The following is a 27,152-nucleotide window of genomic DNA, read 5'->3' as shown; positions in this document are numbered from 1 at the left end:
TTTACTTAGTTAAGATGAAAAAAAAGCAAGGCATGGATATTTAATCTTGCTACAGTTTACTTATGTGACAAACTCTTTGCCATGACTGTAGAGGGGGTGAGACAGCATCTAAATGCATTCATTTTGAAGAAGTCAGCTCAGAATAATGCTCCTGTATAATAGATTTAAATTACTGCTGTAACTATTTTAAGTGTTAAGTAAATTCTGTTTCAAAATCCGAAGTTTGCATTTAGTCTTGCCTTTTTCTGCTTGCTGTGTCACAGTGTAGGATTCTGGTCCCCTGATCACTCAAATCAGCACTGGTCACAGGAAGTGTGGCTTGCTCCTATTGCACGGCCGTATTTCCTCTGCACAGGAATGATATGTGTTCACAGATATAACTATGGATGTGTCACTGGTGATAGTGTACAAATCTGGGCTGAGGCATACCCCATAACCAAGGAAGCAAGGAGCACACTTTTGAAATATAAATGTATTCCTTCAGCATCCAGTCTACTGTTAAAAGATCCATGAAAAATAAATAAATAAATAAATAAATAAATAGATAGATAGATAAATAAATAAATAAAGCAAACTCATAGGTTTAAATTTGCAACTAGGAGTCTGCATTTCTACTGGAAAATTTTAGGAAGACCAAAAATTGAAAATGGTTGAAAAAAATGTTTTGTTTTCTTCTGTTTTCAATTCTTCCTAAAAGTAAAACCCAGAAATACTCATAACAAAATCTTTGTAAAAGTATCTGACAATGAATTGGCAAAGACCATTCCAAAAGACATACAGTCTACACAAAATGAACTAAACATATTTATATGCATGAATTATGACACAGGCTCCTCCTACGCTAAGTAATGGAAATGATGCCGTTCTATGAATGATATATTGCAACTTTTTGCACTTGTTGAAATGAGGATGCTAAATGAGGTAATAGACAGCAAGTATGTGTGGTTTAGGGAACCTGAAATCCACTTCTGTGTTTGAGGAGTTCTGCAGTTTGGGTGATAGTCACAGGTTAACTCCAGGTACATCAGAACGAATGATAAATACATACCTTTACTTTGACAGCAACTATACTGTAATACAAACACTAATAAAATATAAAGTATTACTAAAAATTCAGGTCCTAGTAGTAGTCCTCTATTGGTAGAAAATTCGTTTACCTTGCTGTAATTTTACAGATATAGTAATTAAAATACCTTATAACCTTGTGAAAAATAGCTAGGAGAAATATTAATTGAGGTCAATGTACTGAGAGCACCCTAGAAGTATCATGAAAGCAATAATAATTTCCAGAGTAAGAATAACATACACCAATCTCTAATAGCTACAAGTCTAAGCTGAGAAGATAAAAAGAAATAATGAAGAATTATTGGACTAATGAATCAGAGAAAAAGTGGGAATATAGGAAGAAATGTAATTAAACATTATAGTGTGTTATATCAACACAAGTTGAAGGTATGTTCTCGATTTTGCAACTCTATTAAAAGATATTTTAATTGACTTCAGTCCATGCTTATCATTTTATGGATGTATGATTTTCTAAACATGTAATTTTAGAACTGACGCAAAGAATGAAGGAAATCCACCGTATAGCATCACACTGATACCAATGATTCACTGAAATATCTGCACCTTAACTTTCCCAGCAGAGACTTCAATGCCTTAAGCTACTTCTCAGAAGACAAAAACTCATAACTGCCACGGGAACAAGCTCTAAAGTTTTAATTACCGTCTGAACACAGAGGCCTCATGACGCACAGAGGATTACTGGAGAACCCTTGCGGTTCTAGTAACTTTTTTAGCTACTCCACCCTTCTCCTTCTTCCTCTTCTTCTGTCCGCCCCCAACTTCTCATTCAATTTTCTCTTCCTCCGTGTTACTTTAATACAGCTTCTTCTTTGTCTTCCTCTCTTCCTGTCCTTTACCCTTCATTCTCAGCACTCACCCCTTGGCATGCTCCTCCTTCTCTTTTCTGTTAGGGCATGGGAAGGAGCAGTTTCCTAGCTCTCAGCTGCAGTGTGCTCTACTCCTCTTCAGTAGCTACAGCTGTGAGATGAAGCAACTTCAGGGGAAAGTCCTGCTTATTTCCAGTCCTAGTAAATACTCAGCCATTCTGGGAAGATAGAGCTATGCCATCCCATAAACACATCGCCTTTGGAAGAGGATAAAACTTTCTCTTGGAAGACAATACTTTTAGCAGTGTAATGAACACGAATGTGTGATTAGGTCTTCAGCACTGCCTGATGTGGCCAAGTTTGATCAGTTTTCCATAAGGATGGAAAAGGCCTTCATATCATCCTCCTTAATGATATTCAAACTCCAAAGCATGGAGATGCCAGGGCTTGTCAATGACATGACTCTAACAATTGTATAAGAATTGGCAAGACAGTTAATTTCTCCTACATCTTCTCAGAAATCTTGGAGTTATTTTGGTGAGAATGCTTAGGGGAAAAAAGAAAATAGAATAGTGAGCTTAGTTCTGACAACTATATTAAATAGTCAGAACATCTGACAAACAGCTATCATCATCCAAACTTTAATTTAGTTATGACACAAGCCCACACTACTTACAATGTGAAGTCCATCATCCACTGACAAGCACAAACAAAGAATTTCAGAATTATTCTTTAAAACTGAGACACCTGAGGGTGCATAGTGGTTCTTTGAATAGACTTATAAGCAACCTAATATCATCTGCAGATTAAATATGCCTGATCCACATTTTCTTCTGAAGTGGGTGGCCACAGCACTGAACTCTTCATGCCATGGCTTATAAAGACATGCAGGTTTTCTGGAAACAAAACTTGATATCTTGCAAAAAAAAAAAAAAAAAAAAACAACCAGGAATGATGCATTTAACTCTCCTGGGTAGATTAATATTATCCTTCAGAATGAGCAGCAACTCTGTGTTTTCCTTTACTTCTCTCTATCTTCAATCCATACATTATCCAGAAGTATAATACCAAGTGCATAAAACAAATCTTTTAAGACTGTTCCTCTCATTGTTAATTTAACACTTCCAAGTGTGAAAAAAGCAGTACTTTTTTTTCTTTTTCCTTGTGGAAAAAGAAAAATACACTCTCCCTCCTAAAAAAAGCAATGATAAAATCTGGTAATTCTCTCTCCTTTGGCTTTTCAGTTACGCTGCAGCTTTTCAAATCAAGATTTATGTGCCGGTTTGTATCTGTTGGTTTCTTTCCCCCTACAGGGATATAGGTGGATAAGTTTGGATAGCAAACTGTAACCCTCAAGCCAAACTGAAAGTTTTATAAAGTTGCTAATAAAAGTTTGGGTCAGGGCCTAAATATCAATCATCCATTCTTTGTCCTTTTGAACGAGCTCAGGCATTTTCACAGCCACTCCCAGCAGGTCTCTGCCACTATTTTAAACTAAGATTTCAGGTTGTATTTTTTTAATTTTTTCCCCTGTGTTGAACTCAATAATTTTTCTCTCTCTCTCTCCTTACCTGCCAAATGCATCCATCAGGATTTTGCCAAAGGCTATCTGCTTTTGAAGTCAAGAGGAATTCACTAATCATGAGTGTCAAATCCACAATAAATGCCATCACCATATGGTATATGCTGCTATTGGGAATTATCTCAAAAAGGCATAGCTGTGAAAAGTCTAGCTATATGTTCAGGGTTTTTTTACTGCTAACGTTCATAATTCATGTCAGGTCTTTCAGTTTCTGTATTCATTGGCTTAAGTGAGTGTAACTGTTTCCTGAATTTATAAAAATGTTGTCAAGATCTCTTGATCTCTCTTCCACTGTCTCTCTTTCAAAAAACACATTCAAACACAGATATGCCCAATGTAATTCTATATATAGTGGTATACACATCTAACAAAAGAGAAACTTGTAAATAAATAGTGTTTCATTATGCTTACTCAATAAATTCTTGAGAGTATTAGAGCTCTGATAAGCATATCATAACCACTGATGAAGGCTTTACAGCCTCCTGTACAGTCAGACCATCCCAAATGTGACATCACAATGCACACAAATACCTATGTTAGAAAAACTGAGAACAGAATGAGCTCCCATAAGGTCAGGGTGCTGACATAGCTGAAAAAATGGCTATCTGGAGAGCATTTGCATTAGCTAAAGAATATCAGTATGAAAGTGATAAATTTCCATTTCTTTTGAAAGCTGTGGAAATGTACTATGCAATCAAAGCAATAAGAAACCTCCTTTCTGTAAGAATATGACCATATAGGAATTTTCTTTAAATATGTATTTAAACCCCTCAATCTTCTCAACATTCTGAACAAGAAACATAGATAAGATTAAGACATTCCCAGAACAACAAGCATTTGTGATCCAAAGTGGTTAAAAGACAGAAAACGCTTAATGAATTTCATATACAGATTGAAGAATAGAGAAAAAATGATTACAAGTTAGGTGCCACTTGGAACACTTGAGGTACTTTCCCTGATGCTCTAGAAAAGTGTTGATGTTCCCCAAGTCCCATCTCATCCCCATGTGGGACACCAATGGGTCTCATCCTGTTTCAAGTAGCACTAGAATCCTATGCTTAGACAATGACTCTCCCATAATTTATGTACAGTATATGAAAATTCTTTAGGAGCAAACTGAAATGTGTAGAATTCATCCATACTCAAGGTTTTTGCCACGTATTTCTGGAAACTGTGACAAATGTGTTTCATTTGCCCAGTTAGTAACAGTAATGAACTGCTGGCAACATCACATAAAAACAAAAGTGGCAGAATCAGAAAAAAAATGTTGAGAAGTTTACCTTTATAGGAAAGTTTGAGTCTTGGGATATTTTGTTTTGACGTTCCAGTGATGGGAAGGAACAGCATTGCTAAAGATAACAGGCTGCAGGCATTCGGTACTTGGGAAGCTCTCATTTTGCTCTCTTCTTATGCACTTTTTGCACTACCGTGAAATATCTCTCCACTCTTCAAACAATCCAAGTTTAATCTGGAAGCAAAAATAAAACATCTGTAGATCTTTTTCATTATCATATAAATAATATTTCTGAAAATAAGCCAGACCCAGCCGGCTTAAGTAACTCATTTAACACATTTGCTATAGAAGTTTATTGTTTTATTTTTCTCTAATATAAATCAAAATCTGTTTCTTTAATACCACACTTACTTTAAGGTTGGGAAAATACATAAGATTTTCAAAGAACAATGTCTAACATAGCTACAGTCTAAACAAAAAATTAATTCAGTGTCAATGAAAAGAATATTTGCCATTCAAATATGATTGTGCATCTCATTAGTTTATACAGCTCCATTTGATATCTTGCTGTTTTATATCTCATTATTTATCTCAGTATAAAAGCTATTGTATGTTTATCCTATGGCTAGAATAAGCTGTTGTATCACAGATACCAAGAGATAAAAAACTGAGTTAACAGTAAGGAGATATCCATCATAAATTTTCATAAATAAACTAAGAAAATTGCAGTGGTGTTTCCAAATAAAGTTTTAAGAGAGAAAAAGTCAGTGCTGCTGATGGACTTAAATGTGCTTTTCAGTACGATATTTTCAGCGGAATAACTGCCTCAATTCACCCACAAAATGTCCTATAAACTTTAATGAGTAGTTCATGCTGAGGTCAATAGGCTGATATGGGACTGTGTTAATACAGGGCGCAACTAAGCCAGCTTTGCAACACTTTTCACTTAATAACAGTCATTCATATTCCATAAATCTTAAAGTGCTTTACAAAAGAAAGCAATTATCACTGTCCTTATTTTCCCTAGACAAGACTGCAACCATAAAACTGTAACAAACTTATTTCCTACAGGCCACACCTGAGCCACCTCAGTAGCTGCATAGAAAGCAGCAACAGCTCTTCTGGAGTCCTGTTTGGTACCTGACTGTGAGGGATCCCTTTTGCCCAATAAATCCATTTATTTCCTAGGGAATTATTAAGGAAATGACATCTTGATTTCTCAAGGCAGAAGTTGATGGTTAATAAATCACAGAGGTCAGAACATGAAAATATTTGTGAGGGCAGATTCCTTCTCCTGCAAGTGCATAATACCAGAAGTCAGAAGAAGACATCCAGGGAAATGACAAGTTAGTGTTTGAGTGATGCTGTAAATCAAAGTATAAGGAAATGTCATGGCTAGTAACAAGATTAATGGCTCATGATTTTTCATCAGAATTATATTCTGAAAGGTACCAATGCCTTTTGGACAGACATAAGTGGAAAGACTCCTTGTGAGCCCATGAGGGACCCAGCACAACTCAGCCCCCCCAAGTAACCCCAAATGTCTTGCACTTCATCTAGCTGAAGCACTGCAGAGATCCCTCTGCATGCTGCAGAGGCATCCAGAATCAACTCAGTACCTTATCAGGCAAGTAGTACCACCTTCCTTGAACAAAGGGACTGGAAAGAAGACTTCTATAGTTCTCTCTGCCAAAGGAAACCTCTCACAGATGAAGCTGGGGCTTTCTGAGCTTCCAGCACTTCTGCCAATGCTGAAGGACAAGAGAAAGTACAGGAAGGTTGTGATGGGGAGAGAGAGAGGGGAACAGAGTTGAAAAACACCCGTAGCGTCCTTCCTATGAAGAACATTAAGTCTCTTTCTTCTCGATCCCTTTCTCAACATTTACATTCTGTGTCTGAATGCAATACTTTTGACCAAGTGCCACCACACATTCGTGAGAAGACACAAAAAGAAAGCAAAACAAATTTGAAATGTCTTTGTTTTCTATCTTTCTATTCTTTTTTACTAGACTACAGGATCCTGAAAGATGATAGCTCTTACTTCTTCCATGCTGGTAAACTTGTTTGTGGTGGGACTAAAACCAACATTAACTCTTGCTGGATCATATGGTGAAAAGGGGGAAAAGAAGGAGAGGAGGAAGGGAAAGGGTCGTATTAAGATGAGACATACCAGTCCTATTCATCTTCTGCAGGATGACAGAGACAAACCACACTTCAAAAATTAGCAATTAACGGGGTGTCAATCTCACTGCAGGTATGCTGAGATATTTTGGCTTGGGGGTTTGGGTCACAACCAACAGGAGTCACACCAGAGAATTTGGGGCTCATCTTTCCAAGGTGAAGTACAATGAAGAAAAAAAAAAATGCCATTGGTAGAAAAAAGTTGTAGACCAAACACACCGTATTGTTTAGTTGGAGACTGGAGACCAGCATTGCATTTGGCGTTTTGGTCATAGGGAAATTCACTTTTTCATGCAGTGTTCTGCTAATGGAAATCTTTTTTTTTTTTTTTTTTCCTTCTTTCTTTTTCTTTCCCCCCTTTTTAGTTGAACAGTGTCTGTGAAGAAACATTTGCTTTAATTCCTGACACATGGCGTTTAGTTTACACTGAAGGCAGCTGCTCTGTGAGCTTGAGCCAACCATCTTCTCCTAGACTCATTGCAATCCAGCCAGATTGTCACATATATTTTTAGTTTATGATGATCTTCTAATACAATTCCAGCTTCCACACAGAATCCTTCCAACAGCCTAATGACTAGCTCAGGTTAATGAACTTCAGAACAACTAACTGGCCACTAATCTTCAGGAAGTACCCTTCCTCTCTGTAACATATGTAATGTCAATCAGTGCCCTGAGCTCAAAAGAGCTATGGTCATGCTGCTCCAAAATAATCAGGCCCGAGAACAGAAATAAAATACAAAACCTAAAAGCTAATCTAACTTCCTTCTTTTCCTCTGCTCAAGTAGGAGTTTTGTCCAAGGACGAAAAATTGTTTCCTTTAGTTCAGTATTTCTGCTAGGCACCAACATGCTGCAAAACTTCCTCAAAATGATCAGACCCAACATAAATAAGGCAAATGAACTCAGAGAAAAAGTCTGAAGCCAAAGCTGCTTTCCCACCTTGGCTTCAGCTAGGAAATTTCTTCACTGTGTTAATTATCACCTGCAAGACCAGCTAAGGAAGGAAGCTATGTACACATCTTGTGGGACTGGGATATTTCCACCAGAAGAAAGGAGCTATTATTTGCCCCATGCAGGACTGGGAGGTGCCTGGTTGAAGAGGGCCAAGGGCCAGGCTCCATCCTGCCTGGACCTCCCTGTGGAACCCATTAATTCACATCAAACATGGGTGAAAACTGCCAAAAAGACAAAATGTGGATTTGCTGGTGTCCTGCCATCTTTGCCAAAGAGAGGCAGCTGGACATAACTGGCACATGTGATGTCACGTCTGCGAAATGAGGTGTCACCTCCTTGCAATTGGTCAGATTTAGTGGAGCCTATAAAACATTGTTCTGAAGCTACTGTCTGAAAGAGGAAAACCTGGAGCCAATTTACTAAACATAATTTATTCCAGGCCCTTTGTTACAATAAACAGAGCTCTTCAGACTTCTCAAATACACAACCAGTAGGAAGCTTTGTATTCATGGGGAGTTTTTTTGTTTTTTTTTTTTTTTTTTTTTCATTTGTTCAGCTAAACCTATCTGAATGCAAAATCTTGTATTCATAAATACTGGGAAGATTTTTGACCTCATGAAGTCCAGAACTGAAAGGACTGGGACCTATCCTCAAATACACATCTTTTTTTAACAGTAGTTTTTGTAACCCACTTGAATTCTGCTACAAAAACCTCTCCTGGACTGGAGGATTATTTAAAACCTGTTTCTAGTGCTAGTTTTTCATGGCCATTTTAAAATTTGGCATTTTGTACTCCACTGAAGAGAATGATGAAAACAGCCTGCAGCAAATACAATTAATCAAATTGTATGCTGAATCTAAGAGCAATGTTAAAAATTGCAAATAACCACTGAAAATTTAGACCAGTCTTTGTGTTGGCTCATGTTGTTTATAAAAAGTAAGAATAGAATAGAAATACATCTGAAAATCACTATGGATTTAAAATTAGGCTGAGTAAGTCACCCAGGTGATTTAATTTGAATATGTAAACTGCAAAGGCTGCTCCCAAAGTAATGCCTCCTATTTTATTATGTGGACCCACAATATCAGAAGTGGATATTGGTGGTATCCAGTAGAGCTTGAACCTTCCCAAGAAAATTCTGTTCCATTTTATTGCTGTGTGACAGACGGCAGCAAAGAGGCAGTGTGTATGAAGCAAAGGTGTGCCTCTGAATCCCTCTATGCAAAAAAAAAAAAATGGCACCATTGACATTTATCACCATTTGCTATATGTTTATGAAGACCAAACAATGGATGTGAACACAGTGAGGCAGTGGGTGATGCATTTCAGCAGCAGCAACAGCAATAGTAGGTCACCTCTGCTGGTGCTGATTTTTACAGGTGCAACAGGAAGGCTGTTTTTCATAGCTGGCAAAAATGCATAGCTAACAGACTGTATTGAAAAATAGTGCTTTGTAGCAGAGAATTTGTTCTATCAAATACTGCTATTGTGCTCTTTGTATCTGTTGTAATTTCCATTGACATAAATAGAAGGCATTACTTCTGGAGTGACTTACGTATTACCCTTGATACTCATGCTTTTCTTTTTTCTCCTCAGCTATCCTTGTCCAAGATTTTTTGCATTTTATTTCTTTATGGAGTGAGAAGAGATTGAAAGATATTCCTTTTCAGCATTAACCACACAGCATGAGTGCACTGTTAAGACGTATTGCTTTAAAGGATTTAAAGCTTATTAGCTGCAAAAAGAAACAAAAAGAATTCATCTGCAATTCAAATACATTAAAAGATACATTATCTAATTACATGAATACATATTTGACTACAAGTTTTAACTACAAATATACTAAGTTCTTTCCTATGAATTTTCTTACATACATCTTACCTATAAGTTATTGCATGTGTGCAGGAAGAATATTACTATAGCTATGTACTGTGTACTTCAAAACTATACTATAATTATGGGCTGCATTCTGTGTTAGTAAGGCAGAAAACTATAAACATATATGAGTCAGATTAATAATTCACTAAATAAAAGAGACAAAAAGTACATCTCCAGACTGACTGAAAATCCTGAACTTGCTTTTTAAATAACAAAGATGACATTGATCCAGAACACAATGTAACTTTGGTCTTGCACCCTTTAGATAGACTGTCTGTTGATATACTATTTGGCAGAAGAGGCTTTTCTCTTCATAGTGAAAACTCAGCTTAAAGCTAACTCCATCCAAGAACTGGTAAACAGCTTTATTCATCACTATTTTCTCATTTATTAAGTAGCTTTTGTGCTGCTTATAGGGCAGTGAATGTTCTCTTCTAGGATTTAGAAAAATACTTTTTACAAAAAACTGATCGAAATCACATCACTTCCTGAAAATAGCAATAATTCCTGAATAAAAAGATATTTGTACAATCAAAAAAAGGCCTACAGTAGGTGATATATATATATATATTTAATCACGGTTTCTAGTATACCTGGTTTAGATAAGTTTTTGTCATAAAGTAGACCTTAATATTGTTAATACCCAGTGAATAGTAATGACCACAGAATCATATAACAGTTAAGGTTGGAAAAGTCCTCTGAGATCATCTAGTCCAACTGTACAATCCATATCATAATGAGTTTTACAAATCTTTACAGGCTTTATCTTTAATGAGTTCCTCACAGGATTTATACCCTATCCATTCAACATCAGTAACTCAGAGAACAAGAAAAATCACTGCTCTCATTCCCACACAACAAGAGCCAAGTAATGCTAAATACCATTAAGGGACTGAGAAACAAGGAGGATGCAAGTGAAGGAGTGAAAGTAAGAAGAGGTGGCAAAAAAAAAAAAAAAAAAAAATCTCAAAAACTATTCTAATTGCTCAAAACCATGACAATACATAAATTTCTCCAATGGTGCAAAATATGTCTGAGGGTTATGGTAAATTTTTAATTCATTAAGACAAAAATAATCTGAAGCTAGATTAAAAATGGAGACCGAAAAAGTGATAAAGATTGAAGGCAATCATTATATATTTTTTGTTTTTCTTCATTTTTTTCTGATATAGGGCTCAGCAAAGCTGGTCTGCTGATGGAAGCATTTACAAAAGGCTGTAGTCTGTTAGGAGATAAAAACTGCTAAGAATGGGTAACCTTAATAGAGTGGTCTGTGACACTCTGCTTTGAAGGTTTCATCTGACCCTGAACTTTACTGTAGGGCACTTAAAATTATATGTATAGGAAATGAGCACTTTATCCTCAGAAAATATGGGAATACTTTGCAGGTCAGTGTCAGTAGGGTCATGATTATACCCAAAGACTTCATGTAGGCATAGAAGTATACTTTCAGAATGAGACTAATAGAAAGCAATGCACATAGACATGTAATACATCATTTAAAACAGTGATTCTGAGAAGTATTATCTCAGGTATTGTATCCTCTGGACAAGTAATGAATTGACAATAAAACAAATGCTACTCTCTAACCCTAATTCTTTGTATATTGTGTCTCCTTAAATAAATAAATAATAAATAAATAAATAAAAAATCAGATCTATTACTTTACATTCTACTCTGTTATCTAGCAAAGGGAGTGGGATGGACAGCAACTTGTCATCTGATAATAATACTGCAATATTACAATGAGGAGGCAGGCAGATTAGAACAAAGTGTCCAAAAAGGGTGTGCAAGTGAAGCGCCCATACGTGACATTCACTCTAATGGTAGCTGCATTTACATTTCAGATGCTATTTTTTTTTCTTTTTATTTTCTTTTTTTTTGCGTGTGTGGAAAGAGCTTTGACTTCAGATATGATGCCTATCATAATAGCTTCCCATGGGCTCTTTTTTTGGAACATTGAGAGAACACCCTACACATATCATCATTAAAAAAAGAAAAATAAAAACACAAGCCAAAGAGGAAAGCAGTGTACAGCACGATTTAACAAGACACATAAGAATTAAAAGGAACCCTTCGCCAAACCTCAGTGTTGCATTATTTTAAGTGCAGCATGTTTCCCCAGCAGACAAAAAAAACCTCTCACACCATGAAAAGCAATGGGTTTTGTAATTTGGGTACCCAAGAAAAGGAAAAGGCATTACGATGAAAATTCCTTGAGACATTTAACAGAAAGGTAGACTAGATGGAAGCCACATCCTGCCAAGTACCGTGACGTTTGCAGGTTTTTGAAGAAGCCCAGAGAATTTTCCTCTAAAATGTCTGTCACCACCTACAGCACTTGGGGTGGATTGGCTCTGAATGAAGTAGACAGGGAGAGTGGGCACACAGAAAGCTTTGCCTGTGGAACAGCATTGGCTTGCTATTGAGAAAATACTGAAAAGCCAGAAAAGTGTCACAGTATCCATCAGAGAAAAGCAATGCTCATTTCAGGGAGACCCGCCTGAACATTTAAACACTAACAGATTGCATTTGTACTGTGAAAACCTGAATTAACCCCAGACAGCAATGTCAAGCCAACTAAACCACTGACCTGCAACTACCATTATTTTGCTGGAAGAAACATACATCTACAATAGCCAACTCGAAGGAAAGGATTACAGTCTCTTTTTCACCTCCAGAAATCCTTTAGAGTGTTTTCCTATGGAAAAACTGTCTCTGTACCTCCTTTCATAGGAGACCTGCCAATGTCTGCAGGGGTGGAGCAGGAATCCTCCAGCAGTGACGGTTCAGTTGCTGGAGGTCTGGGCTTGCTGGTATTCTGGGAGTCATCAGTAATTAGGGGCAATGGGTTATTTTACAAATTATTTACTTGCATGGGAACTTGCCCTACCATATATTTTGCATGCTTGTGAAAAGCCCAGATTGACAGGAAGATAACAAAGCATACTAGTGAAACTTGTTATGAAACAAATTCAGCCTCAATTCTAGGAGTCATACAGTAGCAAGCAGTCCATACTCTGGAACTAGCCCATGGGCTGATTACATGGATAGATATAGATGTAAGTATTGTAGGGCTTTTCTGTCCTTGATTCAAGCACTTCAAATCTAAGCCAGCTCCAGCTTTTATATGGCTCCATTAGCTGTATGTTATACAACAGTATGTTACTTACTCTGCCTGCAGACACTTAGCAGATTCATACAATCACAACCCCACAGAACCCACTAAAAACAAAAACAAAAAATTTTAATGTAATTAAAAAAAAACAAACATTAAAAATATAAATTTATAATGTTTATTTCATGTCACAGGAGATACTGTGCTAAAATTGTCGCTAGATTTATCTGATGTAAGCAGAAATTTACTGTCAATTATTGTTGGAATTTTGCTTAAATGTTTGCACGCAGTCACAGACATCTCAGCTGTATCTAAAAGCAGTCCATAGGAGTCTTAGAGATAACTAGAATGTTACAAATATTAAAGATAGCTAACTGTGTTTGCCTCAATGCAGTTATCCATTTTCAGAATTGTTTTTATTGTATTAATTCTGATAGGAATTCATTAGCTGCCAGTATTATTTAGGTCATTGTCGGCTGTCTAATCTGGTAGTTTTGAAAATAATTCAGGTTATTACAGTTTACCAATAGTTAAAAAAAAAATGTGCATTTCATGTGACAGCTGGCCTTTGATCAAATATGTTTTCCAATGGCATATTTTCATGCAATTCCTTTCATCAACATATGGCCTCATTACTTGATGCACTGTCAGTGAACTTTGTACAGCATAGTTTGCTGGGCTTTAATATATAAACTGCAGTACAGAGAGAGACATGCCGGAAGGATTTTAATTTACATTTCCAACAGATTTTGATTTAATAATTCATGGTCATATACTTGAACTCTTTTGGAGGAATCTTTTTTATGCTGCTTGTCCAACTAATTTTATATCAACACTTTGTGCAGCCAGTTTGTAAAACAATATCCATCTGAACGTGTACATGGCTGTGCAGTGGTCTGTGTTGGCACATTAACCTAGTTATTATATTGGTAGGCCAAATGTATTTGCTTTCTTGCTTTTTTTTTTTTTTTTAACTTTTAAATGTTTTATTTCATTTATGTTTGGAGATTATGTGACAGGGAGGCAGCAGAGCTACTATTACACATTCCATTTGCAAGCTTACACAATTAATTGTGTCCTAATTTAATGTAGACCTATTCCTTTCGATGTGTCTCCTCTGAGTGCACATCAACACAGCACCTGAGCGGTTTAAAAGCTTTAATGTCTCTATTGTCTCTCCTCTATCCTCGCCATTATGAGATAATTGATTTTTCTTTAATGGTATGATTGGAGATGACATCACTTGCAGAAGGTCACACTGGCAGTTAGTACAAGTACCACATCCCCTCAGACATCCAGGCAGGGCCTTAGTCAGCCGGCCACCCTTCTCACCAGAGACTGCAGACTGCTGGCCGAGATTCCTGTGTGACTTCAGTGACCACTTCCGGTGTTTCATTCTTGATTTAAGCCCTTGTGCAAACTGCAGAAAATAACAAGCAATCACACTTTCGTTTTCCACAAACAAGAATTTCACAGAGCTGGGTAAGAACGAAGACAGACCCAGCGTGAATCCTGACATCATTATCAAAGATTTAACAACCCTAGGTATTCCCTCCTAACCAACTTGACCATTTTCAAGAGTTAGAACATACTGCTACCAGAGCCTCAGAGAAGTTTCTGCTTGTATTGCAGCAGAAGGCAATTTATACTTGGTTCAAGAGAGTTGTTTTAGTGGTCTATTTTTAAGCTGCTTTGTGAAGAGTTCTAGCACAACAGTTCCTGGAATCTGAAGCAGCCATACAAAGAAAGAAAACAAGAATTCAGGCATTACCACCTCCATTCAACACTAAACTATTTCCACTTTGGTTTAAAACCACAATGACTTTCCTTTGTCTCGTGAGGACAAAGTGAGGACTCAGACAGCATAGATTAATCAATACTTAACTGAAAAACAGTAATGCTTTTTAGAAAGCTAACCGGTTGTTTATAGGGGAAGTGTCAAAACCAAAAGATTAATATGAAAAGAGATAGAGTGTAAATCACTGAAGTTGAAAAAGACCAAATATACTATAATATTAATATATACTAATATACTCCAGTCCAACCATCCTTGTGTCACCAATATTTCCCACTAAACCATGTCCCTCAGTACAGCCGCTAAATCCCCTCTGGCACAACATGAGGCCATTCCCTCTCATCCTATTGCTAGTTACATGGGAGAAGAACCCAACCCCCACCTCGTCACAGCCTCCTTTTGCTGTAGGGCACAGCCAGGTCTACCCTGAGCCTCCTCCTCTCTAGACTAAACCATCACAGTTCCCTCAGCGGCTCCTCATAAGACTTGTGCTCCAGACTCCTCACAGCTTTGTTGCCCTTCTCTACATATGCTCAGGGCCTTGATGTCTTTCCTGTAGTGAGGGGCCCAAAACTGAACACAGTACTCAAGGTGAGCACTCATCAGCGCTGAGTACACAGAGTTGATCGCTTCCCTGCTCCTGCTGGCAACACTGTTTCTGAATCAAACCAGGATGCCATTGGTCTCCTTGGCCACCTGACTCGTGTTTAGCTGAGCATTGACCAATATACCCAGGTCTGTTTCCTCTACACAGTCTTCCAGCTACTCTGACCCAAGCCTCTAGTGTTACCTGGGGTTGTCACCACTCCCTGGCACCTGGTCTTGCTGAACTTCCTCCCATTGGGTTCAGCCCAATAATCCAGCTTGTCCAGATAGCACTGTAGCACCTTCCCACTCCCAGACAGATTGACACTTCCTCCCAACTTGGTGCCATTTGCAAACTTATTGAGGGTGCACTCAATGCTCTCATCCAGGTCATCAATAAAGATATTGAAGAGGACAGGCCCCAGTATCAACCCCTGGCAAACACCACTCATGCCCAGTTGACAGTTGGATTTTATTCAGTTTGTCATCACTCTCTGGGCCCAGCCCTTCAGCCAATTCTTCACCTAGCAAAGAGTGTACCAGATCAAAATGTGCATAGGATGAGTAATGTATGCACACAGAATGGGTATAAAAACCATATTAGCAGTATAATTTAATCCAGGAGTGCCAGATACTGTACACCCAGTCTTGTCTTGCCTCTCATTCCCATGAGAATTATCCACCATAATCAAGTGTCACATTCATTGACACTGTATTTGAGATAATGTTTTTGTCTGCCAGGAAAATAAGAAAGGGATTTCTTCTTATATTCCCTCTGGAACAAGAAGAAGCTGATCGAGAAATAACACTGGATGGACTGGTGACACCCAAACAAAACCAAAAAGAAGAGAAAATCAACTATGTATTCCAGCCTGATCTTTTTTTTTTTTCCTTTTTCACATCAGCAACTCCATCCTGTCAGTCTGTTATCTGCCAGATGGATCAAGAAGGGGAGGCCACTGTAGTTAGTACTCTAAATGCTTATTAAGGGTGTGGGGAGAAAAATGACTAGAAAGGATTTGGCATCCATGCCAGCTTAGCTAGAAAGGGAATGTGGTGAAGATTAAGTTGTGTTTCCATAGCCACAGCTGAGCAGGTGGAAAACATCCACCACAGGTGCTTGTTCTATAGAGGATTCCATTCCTTGGTAAAATAGGCACTTTGCAAAGAAACCAAAACTTGAAGATATCCAGGACTCTTTATCTCAGACAAGCCTTATGCAAGTTACTAAATCTCTTGGGATCATTGTGATTAACTATCTTAAGCTATTCCCCACTGGGTCTTAGTGCTTTTAAACTGTTGACCCTTTGAATTAAAGAAGTAGATTTCTCTTTTCACAGCTGTGACTCAACACGGAGTGGAATTCAGAGGCATCTGAAAACAAAGTCAGGCACAATTTAAAACAAAATCCTTCAATGACAGATTTAAAGAGTGATGGCTGCATCTGGAGCATACAGATATAACTGTACTAACATGCGTTACACAAAAATCATCCATACATAGACTTGTCCTATGAAGGGCAATTTCTTCATTAAAAACAAAACAAAACAAAACAAAACAAAAAAACAACAAAACAACAACAAACAAAAAAAAAGCCTGAAAAACAAACAAAAGTAAAACAGGATGAGCAAGAATAAAACATCATAAAACCTAGATATTGACTATTCAAAATTGGTGCATGGATCCTTCAGCAAACTAAGTGGAAACCACCTCAATAAGGAGGACAATGATAACCTGTTAGAAAAACTATTCCTTGATTTTCTTTTGGAGCTACAATGCACAACTAAAATCCCTGTGCATGGAAACAAAATAAAGAATTGTAAGATGTAATTTATAAAGTGTATATAATATCTTTCTTGTGTTCAATATTAAATATATAATAACTAGAAAATATGCTATTGAGTCTTTGTAAATGTGGAGTCCTCAGCACAGGAGAAACATGGACTTGTTGGAGCACGTTCAGAGGAGTGCCACAAAAACAGTCCATGTGACGGAACGTTTCTCCTGTGAGAACAGGCTGAGAGAGCTGAGGCTGTTCCACCTGGAGAAAAGAAGGCTCTGGGGAGATCTGATAACCAACCTTTCAATATCTGAAGGGGAGATACAGGAAAGAAGAGGACAGACTCATAGCAGGACAAAGGGAAATGGTTTCCAGCTAGATCAGGGGAGATTTCAATTGGACATAAGAAAAAGTTTTTACAATAAGGGTGTTGCAGCACTGGAACAGATTGTCCAGAGAGGTGGTGGATGTCCCATCTCCGGGGACATTCAAAGTCAAGCTGGATGGGACTCTGAGCAACCTGATTTAGCTGTAGGTTAACTCCCTGTTCATTGCGGGGGAGTTGGACTAGATAACCTTTAATGGTGCCTTCCAAATGAAATGATTCGATGATACTATGATTATCATTCAAATGTCAAAGCTAAGAAAGCTGTCGCTAGATGTACTTAATCAAAATTTAGGTGAACTTGAAGTGAATAAAAAGTGAAATCAGATATCTTAAAGCATAGTAAGCACAGTTACAGAGGAATAAACCAGTTACTCATTTTCAGAGACATTGCAAAAGCAAAACAGCAATGACTACTGGAAACTTTTTCCCTTCTCTGCTCAACTGGAGTATGTGACTTGCATTAATGGCATGGGGAATAATGTACTTGCACTCAAACTCAGGACTAGCTGATGTCAAATGAAGTTCAACCATTCATATTAATGGGATCAGCATTTGTCTGAGGAAATGGAAGCCTCTTAGACCTTAGGGTCACGAATTGACAAGCTATCGAATATTTCCTCTGTTGTGCTGACCATCCTCCATCCTCAGTGAGATCAGCTGTCTAGACCCTTAGCTCTACTACAGCTGCTTTGTGTTTCTCCAGAGGCATAGAAAGAGCTCTTTGCTAATTCTTCCTGAGTAATGCATAATGCAGGGTGAGAACTCACAACTCTCTTCCTAGGACATACGGAACAGTCACATTTCTCCTGAAACCAGAAAAATCATAGTCATATGCATGCAGTGCGTGTGTTTTGTTAGTCCAGTAATCTGTGTTTGAGACAAATGGTGACAGAAGTGCTGTTAATTACAATAAATAAATAAATAAATAAATAAATAAATAAATAAATACAAATAAAAGAAAAGAAACCAAACCCAAAACACTGGAAGTATCATCTTGAAACATCGAAGATGACTTTAAATTTGTACAGAAAAAAAATATATATATATTGCTGAGCTGCTATTATCTCACACCATTAATAAACTGGGAGGAGGCAAGAAACAGTTCATGGAAAAATATATTTCTGTGGCATTTTTCTTGAGAAGGACCAAAGCATCTATGTTGTAATCATTCTAGCAATCAGGAAGCAGTTACTTCAGATGGCTGATACAAAAATGTGGCAGATATTGTCTGCCAAAACTGTAGAGTATAGAGAAAAGCACTACAGCAGAATATTTTTTTCTTATTATTATTAAGTAGGGCAATTTTGAGAGTAAAGACATAATTTTCACCATCACCATTAGTATTCATTGTAATAAGAACAACAATAACAGCACTCATGACAGGTTTTATAGTTTCTTTATGCAACAACAATTCTGTCAGAGGCAAATTTAAATTTTGTGGATGATAAGAAAGTTGTCTTTTGGCAGTCGGGATATATGGAATGAGTCTACTCATAAAGGTTACTCAAATGTTGGCATCTCTGTTTCTTTACAGGCACCTCAGCCTCATTCTTGTTTTTCAGAAGTGCTTGTATAAACATAAAAATATTTTTTTAAAAGATAAGAATCCAGCATGAAAGGTCCCAACAAAGGATGAGTCCAATAAAGCAAATAAAATTAAAATAAATGCTTTAGGTGCACGATAAAAAAATTCAATATTATGAGTCACTGAACTGACTCATGACCTATTGTGCCCCTTTTAATAGCTCCACAAAACAATCTCTATTCTGAAAAAAAGATGAACGTATTTGCTACAGCTGACTGTTTTTTGTTGGTCTATGATATATGAGTTCTGGTACTGAAGTTTGGCTACATGTTTACAAAGCAGCACACAGAAGATGCACAGACAGATCAGTAAATATCTTCTATATATACTTGCATAATTACCAGGAGAAATCTTTAGGAAAAAAATTGCAAATCTATTCCTCATAGAAATAGAAGATAAAGTGGAAAAGCTAAAAAAAAAAACAGGACTGTAAATGTATACACTCAATAATTGAGAAAGTAAACACATTTGAGCTTTTGACAACTTTACTGTTGCCTCTCATTTTGCTTTCTTTATCAATATGTAGTGCTAAACACATTACTGATTTTCTGCATTCAAACTGTGATTCACCGATCAATTCTTATTCCAGAAAAACCCTCTCAGACAACAACTGCTTACTTAAATAAGATAGTAAATTTGTTTAATGGATCACGCCTAAGGTTCATCCAGTCTACAAGTCTGTTTTCAGCAGTAAATGTAAGTAAATGTAAGGAAGAATAAGAATGCAGAATTCGTATATGATATTACCTTTCCCTTAGCACTGTCCCTTCCCCACATCTATTTTCAGCTCAGGAGATTTCCTCAGCCTACTGTAGCTTGACTATTTTTACTCCCCCCCACCCCCCAATGGATATCACTTTCAAGTACTTATCCAGCCTCCCTTTGAGCCCTTGTAAGATTCTTACATCTGCATGTCTACTACCAAATATATGAGGAACCACCTCCAGTACCAATATCCCAATGTGACAACATACTATTTTTCTTACATATATATCACCACCTCCATAAAGTTGATCAACAAAATTTATCTACATGTATATATAAATTTACTGCTTTAGGATGATTATGATTTTAAAGTGAAGATCATCCAGCTGTGCTGACATTGGAGGCATTCTGCATGCTATATTTCATTATGCAATAGATGCATAGATTGGCTGGGAAATTAAGAGAAAATTGATTAGAAAAAATTAAGGTGATAGTAGTGATCAGTTTCAATGAGTGTTTGCTGCCAGAGAAAAATATCTTGCTATTGTTATTGCACAAGATGAAATGTAAAGTTTCGTAACTGAATCTTTGCTCAGAACCCAGGACAAGCATTTAACATTGAACCAAAAATAGTTTTTGCCAAACTTGGCAAGTATATGGCTGCGAAAATCAGAGAGTTTCACTGCCAACAGTGTCTCAACACCACTAGCAGAAAAGCTCCCATGTTTTCTCCTTAGTGAACACCGTCAGGCAGTAGGATGGAAAAAAATATCCCAGAACTCTCCACTGGACTAGTTCTGTCACCTCTCTCCCTCACAAGGTCCTCTGAATCTCTCATATTCCAGTAAAAATAAATTTTACTGGTCTGAAATGTTCTTTTCTTTTTTCTTTTTTTTTTCTTTTTTTTTTTTTCTTTTTTTTTTTCCTGTATCTATAACTTTCAATCTCATTATAAAGGAAGTAAGGGGGATGACAGAATGGTGTTACTTTTGCACAAGTTAAGAATACACTTTTAAAATCTCCTTTTCTCAATATAGGTAAACATTTTAGGGTAAATAATTAAAAAAAAAAAAAAAGTATTTTAAGATATATACTATAAAAATATTATATGGATATGCAGTTAATCTTTGAAACTCAAGGTGTGAGCACTGTAAGAAACAACAACATACAGCTGAGAACAGTAAAATTGTGAAGATTTATGCTTTCCATTGAAACATCTGCTCTTACCCAATCTTGGTGCCAGAACGGCAGACTAGATGAGCTACCTCTTTATTCCAGCCAGGCGTTTCCTCTACTTTTGGACATTAGGTTAAAATGTGATGAACATCTTATTCCCACTGGAGAATTTTCACTTTCATGAAGTCAGTAGGTCAAAACTTGAAATTTACAGCTCACGAAAGGGATTCCTCAGCTGTGTGTGTCCAGTAGACAAATCTAAATACTGAGGAACAATTGCCCATTATATACTTAATGCTTATATTACTCACATACACTGACATCGATTTAAGGGTCTGTCAGAACTTTAGTGATATCCTACACAGTGAATCATGATGAAATGTCCGGATGTATTGTCCAACTCTTATAGAAATGCTACAGTGAACAGGAAAGAATTATTTTCCTTTTACAAAATAAATAAAGAAAAAAAAAAATTAAAATTAAAAATTAAACTCAATAACATAAGTTGTAATTATGCTAAAAGATCAAATAAGTTACATCTACTTATTTGTAATTTAAATATCTGTAGTTATTTTGATTTTCTCAATAAAATATCAAGTTTCAAGTAAGTTAGTGACTGCAGATGACATTTCTATGTTTGCCTAGTGGTTTGCAGTGACGTTTAAAAAATCTTACATTTATAACGTCCTGTGGCATTTTCATCAAAAATTAATATTAAAACAGTGATGGAAAACATTACACTTTTTGGAAAAAAAAAATCCTCATTAAGTTTTAATACACAAATGTCACACCTCCTTTCTCAATTACAGCTACTTTTAAGATTTTCCAAAGGTAGCTACAATTTGGATTTGATTCTGCTATTGGAAAGTGCCAAAAATACCTAATTATAGTAGGAAAATGTTGTGTGCACATATACGTATGTGTTTGTCTACTATCTGTGTCAGCAATTGAAAAATGTCCAAAATATACACAGAGAAAGCCATGTTGTTAAAATTACTGTTATGCAGAGTAAATTTCTCTTTAAAGAACCAAATAATGGAATGACAGCAGAGACTGCTCAGTACTAGAACATAATGCTTCATTTAATGAGTAATCTCCAGAGCATATGGATGTTTACCTCACTCTGGGCAAGCTCAAGTGTACAGACAGACTATTGTGGTACTTTGTCTGATGTGCAATAACTTGTTAAGCAACTGTAATGAGACCACATTATTCCACAAGCTTATACACAGTTTTTCTATATTTTCTCCGTGCCAATACGACATTTTGACTCTCAAATATTAAATACTTAAGAAAAAATAAGAATTTCCAAAGCTAAAATGGCTATATCCAGATCCACAAATCAATGGAGTTGTTGGTCAAAACTGGAAGCCAAGTTCAAAATCAACTTTGGCAGGTACAATGTCTGAATCCAGCCTGCCCAGAGGAAAAGGAAGGGAAGGGAAGGGAAGGGAAGGGAAGGGAAGGGAAGGGAAGGGAAGGGAAGGGAAGGGAAGGGAAGGGAAGGGAAGGGAAGGGAAGGGAAGGGAAGGGAAGGGAAGGGAAGGGAAGGGAAGGGAAGGGAAGGGAAGGGAAGGGAAGGGAAGGGAAGGGAGACAAGATTTTGCTATAGCAATGCAACAAAGCAGTTAAACTGTATTATTTCTTTGGTGAATAATAGTGAATTGATAACAGATTTATTAATATGACCAACTGATTGAATACAACTTAAAAAAAAAAAGAAAAAGAAAAAGAAAGAATGCTAGACATAGTCTATGGATTAAAAACAAATGCTGGCAAATCACTTCAGAGAGTCTCCAGATTTTTCTTTGGGAGAATGGCAAAGGAAGAAATCTTGGTAAAGCTCCATTTCCTTCTATTTTTGCACTGCTGTCTCTTGTCAAAGTGCGAAGTAGTGAAGTTTTAAGCCTTAATTTTGGCTTAGCACCAGATGAAATTATAAAAAGCACAAATCTAACAGATAAACAAGGAGCTACAATGAGCACGGAACATTTCAGTATCACATTAACACAATTTGAGCTACATTTTAACGTTTTATCTCTTATGCAGAATGCAGATTTCATTGTTTCAGTCAGTTGGCAGAAGCTATCGAGCAGCTTTTTCAGTGTGGTAACTTTTTTTCACTTCTCACTAAAATCAATGAAAGCTGAAGGATTATTATTCAATAATTTTCTAGGCCCTCAGCTTATAGGCAAAAATCCTATTTTTCCATAATTTCATGTTACTAAGTAAGAAAAGTTAGACAAAGTATATATACTATATTGCTTTGCAATATATGAATACACACAATCTCAAATTGGCATATTTTTTAGGTATTTCTTTCAATGTATTTGATCCAAATTTCTTGCTGCCAATGCTAAAGCAGTTTTATGGTGATTTCTAATGTTGTTATAACCAAAATAGACTAAGAATATAAATGATGCTATATTCAGAGAAAAGTAACTTGTGCATACCCAGATGTAAGTGTGCATGGTATGTACCTTTGCATCTAATTCCAGTGGAAATTATTGTTTTTCACAGCAACTACATATGAGCTTCCAGCTTATTATAATCTTATTTCTTAATCATTAAAAAAAGAATAAATTTTACTGTTGTTTTATTTTTGTGTGTTTGATTATTTTTTAAAAAACAGGAAGCAATCAATGGTCATTTATATATTTTTTTGGCATAGTTGTCTATTTCACACAGGAGACCTTTGATATTAGAGCGTGGCTGAAATATCAAAATTCTTTCAAATACTTATCTCTTTTAATGATAACCACAGCTGCACTGAAAAAACTACTGCCCTTGGTATCACTTACTTGCATTCCCATAGGAATACAAATCTCTGAGAGGCAAGGGTTTAAAAAAAGGTATTATTCTTAGAGCACTATAGAAACACAGTTTTATTCTTTTGATGCTGCATAATAGCTTTTTGAGGACTAATAGGATGAAATATAACATTATTATTATTATATGATTTTTTTTTTTTCCTTAAGCTTATCTACTCTTCCATTATTAATCTGAAAACAAGCCAAAAAAAGATCAAGAACACAGGATGAGAGATCCAACAACTTCTGAATTCAAGTACTAATATTTGGGCCACTGAACATCTTCAAAAGAAGCAATTTAGTCCTAGGTATAGGAATATTGAAAGAGAAACATTATGAATTCCTGAAAGCTAGTTGCAGTCTTTCTGGGATCAAAGGGGATCAAAGCAAGAATGAAATTGTCTTGCAGACAAGCTGACATTGTATATAGTGATCTTGAACTGAACTGTTTAAAAATTCATATTTCTTTTTTTTTAAACATATTTAATCCCATGAGTAATTCAACTATGCTAATTACAAGGAAGTGATTATCCTATTTGGATTAGTGTTGGATTAGTAGTGATCTAATATTAAATTTTAAAATGAGATCTCTTCCATCCTTGCTCATGAAGGACTAAGAAAATCACAATGATTTCTTTCACCATGGTGAAGCCATATTGTTTTAAAACCAAGTGGCTATATCTATTTAATTTAATTTGTAAGTCCCTGGTTAACACTGCACTTTTACTTACACAAAACTAATCTACACTGCTATAGCTGTTTTATGTACATCTGCAGAATCAGAAGATAAAAAAAAAAAAAAAAAAAAGAGACACATCACCATCCTTTGCATAAATGTCACTCTTGCCACAAATAAAGCACAAGCTTAGAAAAATAGAATCACTCAACAATAAGCAGTGTTTGCTGAACCTAATACATGTGTCTGGAACTGCTCTCCTAAGCTAATTGACAGCAGGCTCTGGTGCAGTGCAGAAGGATGTCAATGCTGAGAAATCCTTTGCATTGGCCATGCAGAGTTCTATCCCCAGCGCAACAGCAAGTGCTTAAATCTGGGCGCATGGGATACAAAGAAAAATCTCCCAAAATATTGGGAAAGCAATGACATCACTTTTCAAGAACAACCTTGGTAGGGCAGTGAAGGCAGAAAGAACAATGTGAACCTGAAGATGTCTGTAAGGCGGCAATGCACCATCACAAAGGATAATCTCCAACATCTGGGATAGCTGGGGAGGTTTAACAGTGGTAGAGTATTTGGAGGGATAAGAGCAAATAAGGATGAGGCCTGTTGAGAAAACTGAGGGTCCGTATTTGTTCCCCCAAGTCTTGACCCAACCCATCACTGTGTCTGTACTGGGACTGTGCCAAGCAGAACTGAGGGCGAGTCTTGGCCCCAGACTCTGTGGTGATAGGCATACCTATCCACAACATAAATTATTCACATTCCATACAGCAAAAGTTGAACCTGAACATGCATACCCACAGCTGGCAGACTGCCAAACTCAGAGCCATCAAACTCAATGATAGGACACCCAGAACACCTAGGCTCATGGTAAACATCTAATTCTAAGCTGATGTTTTGTTTAGAAAGCTTCTGCTGCAAGGTAGTTAGCTATGACACCCTGGTAAATTCAGTGGCAGACACAGAAACAAAAAAAAGGAAGGAGGTTTGTCCTTCTCAAAAGCATGTTCTCTAACAATTGTTAGAATTCAATGGATGGAAGTAGTGAACTGGAGCATGCAGTGGGATCTGGCCCAAGCCTGATATCTGATATCCAAGCTGGAAGACAGAAAAGCTTCAAAAGCTGGCAATGATTCTTTTCCTTCTTTCCTGCATGTCATACTAACCTCGAGTGTATCTTCTACTTTAACCTTCTCCAACATGTGGTTTCAGGCAGGATGTTGCCTGTAAAACCCTTATGTATTAATTCCAATAAATGAAGCATTCGAAGTAAAACCAGAGCATTTTGAGGGGAACCAAAAGGCAGTGGTTTCCTCCCTGATGCTAACATGCCATCAGCCATAGCCAAACTTGAGAACTCAAGCATTAGTGAGGCAGGGAGCTGTCATGTCTTCACAAAAGCATTCCATGCAATCAACCAAACCATGGACTTAGATTTATCTGCCTGACAGCTCTGTTCAGCTTTGCTGGGCTGGATTTTGCCAGGAAGCTGCAGAGCATCTCTGTGAGACAACATGCAGCAAGGAGGGAGGGGGTGGAGGGAGGAAGAAGGTCAGGTGGAACTGCAAGAGCTGGACATGGTAAGGCTGAGCCAATTACCCTGTGTGAACTGATTATAGGGACAATAGCTATCGAGACAAAAGTCAGTCTAAAAACAGTTACAACCCAGGCAGTTCTGAAAGGCAACATTTGACGAGGCAATCACGTTTTAAAAATCCTCAGTATATTAACTGCATATTTGTGTGTTGTCTTAAGAAGACTAATGCCATGACAACAGCTCAATTTAGCACAAGCAATAGGCCAATAAATACAATACTAGTGTTTTTAAATAATTAAATAACCATTTGTTCTTGCATTTATATTGCTTGTAAATGCTGGCAGACTTCCTTCAAATAAACAAACAACTCTTTAAAAAAAAGTAACAATGAAGATTACATGTTGGCAGTAATTTAGGGAAATCTGGACATTTGTTCCATTTATCTGAGGTGGAAAAAAAGAAAAAAAAATAAAAAATACACAGCTATCACGTTGTATTTGCACTCTTAGAAAGCCAAAACAAGAGCCCTCGAGGGAACAAGAAGTATAATTATAAACTATCACTGAAAAACAAGATAGACCCCGGACATATCTCTGGGAACACATTCAATACGCTACGCCAATACAATCTGAAATGTATTTTTTTTTTTTTTCACTGCAGGGCCAAGGTTCTTTCATGGTGTAAAAAGTTAGAAAAATAGTGCTCAACTACAGGGGCATAAATATTGATGCAAAATGATCTTCATAAGACAATTAGCGATTCTCCAGAAGCACTCACAAAGACAGAAAAACAGAAGCAGTCTCATTAATCAACAATCCACTGTTCGTCAAACTGAGGACTAAATTTGTACAATGCTGAAAAATGTCAAGCATTAAATATGAATGACAGTGTACAACAATATCACCACTGTAATCCAGTTTTCACTTTAATTCAGCTTCTATAGGGTTGTTTTTTTAATGATTATTACATCAGTTGTCACAGCAGAAGCATCCTAGTGAAAAAAAAAGCTCACAGAAAAAGCTAGGATTTTTTTCTACAATCCTTAGTTTTAAATATTTTTAATCTCATGATACATCAAATGTTTTTTAATTATTTCTGTAAATATCACATGTATAAAACACAGAAAACTCCCCCAACACAGATTTTTTTTTTTTTTTTTTTAATAAACAAATAAATAAATGTTGAAAGAACTTACAGCCTTCCTACACCTCAGTAAGGCTATTCAATAAGGCTGCATTTAGTATTTCCATTGCATAATAGAGAAGAAATTGAG

General features: G+C 36.7%; 1 protein-coding gene across 9 annotated transcripts in view; it reads right to left on the bottom strand.

Annotated features, from left to right (window-relative positions):
• SEMA3D (semaphorin 3D) overlaps positions 1-27,152 on the bottom strand; it is a 140,417-nt gene that overhangs the window by 90,059 nt on the left and 23,206 nt on the right. For 5 of the 9 annotated variants that reach the window (XM_090135189.1, XM_031591040.2, XM_031590889.2 and 2 more), the window contains exon 2: positions 4,755-4,942. In XM_090135189.1, coding sequence (XP_089991315.1) covers positions 4,755-4,869 — 115 coding nt within the window. In that variant the 5' untranslated portion in view covers positions 4,870-4,942. Of the gene's footprint in view, positions 1-3,463; positions 3,802-4,754; positions 4,943-12,894; positions 12,915-14,171; positions 14,260-27,152 lie in introns of those variants that run through there. The other 4 variants (XM_090135201.1, XM_090135207.1, XM_090135188.1 and 1 more) reach the window with 3 other exon arrangements.

Source organism: Phasianus colchicus, chromosome 1 (assembly GCF_987193195.1).
Source record: "Phasianus colchicus chromosome 1, bPhaCol1.hap1.1, whole genome shotgun sequence".
Lineage (NCBI taxonomy): Eukaryota > Metazoa > Chordata > Aves > Galliformes > Phasianidae > Phasianus > Phasianus colchicus.
The sequence above is the reverse complement of the archived record's forward strand: the minus strand, read 5'-3'. Positions and strand labels throughout refer to the sequence as shown.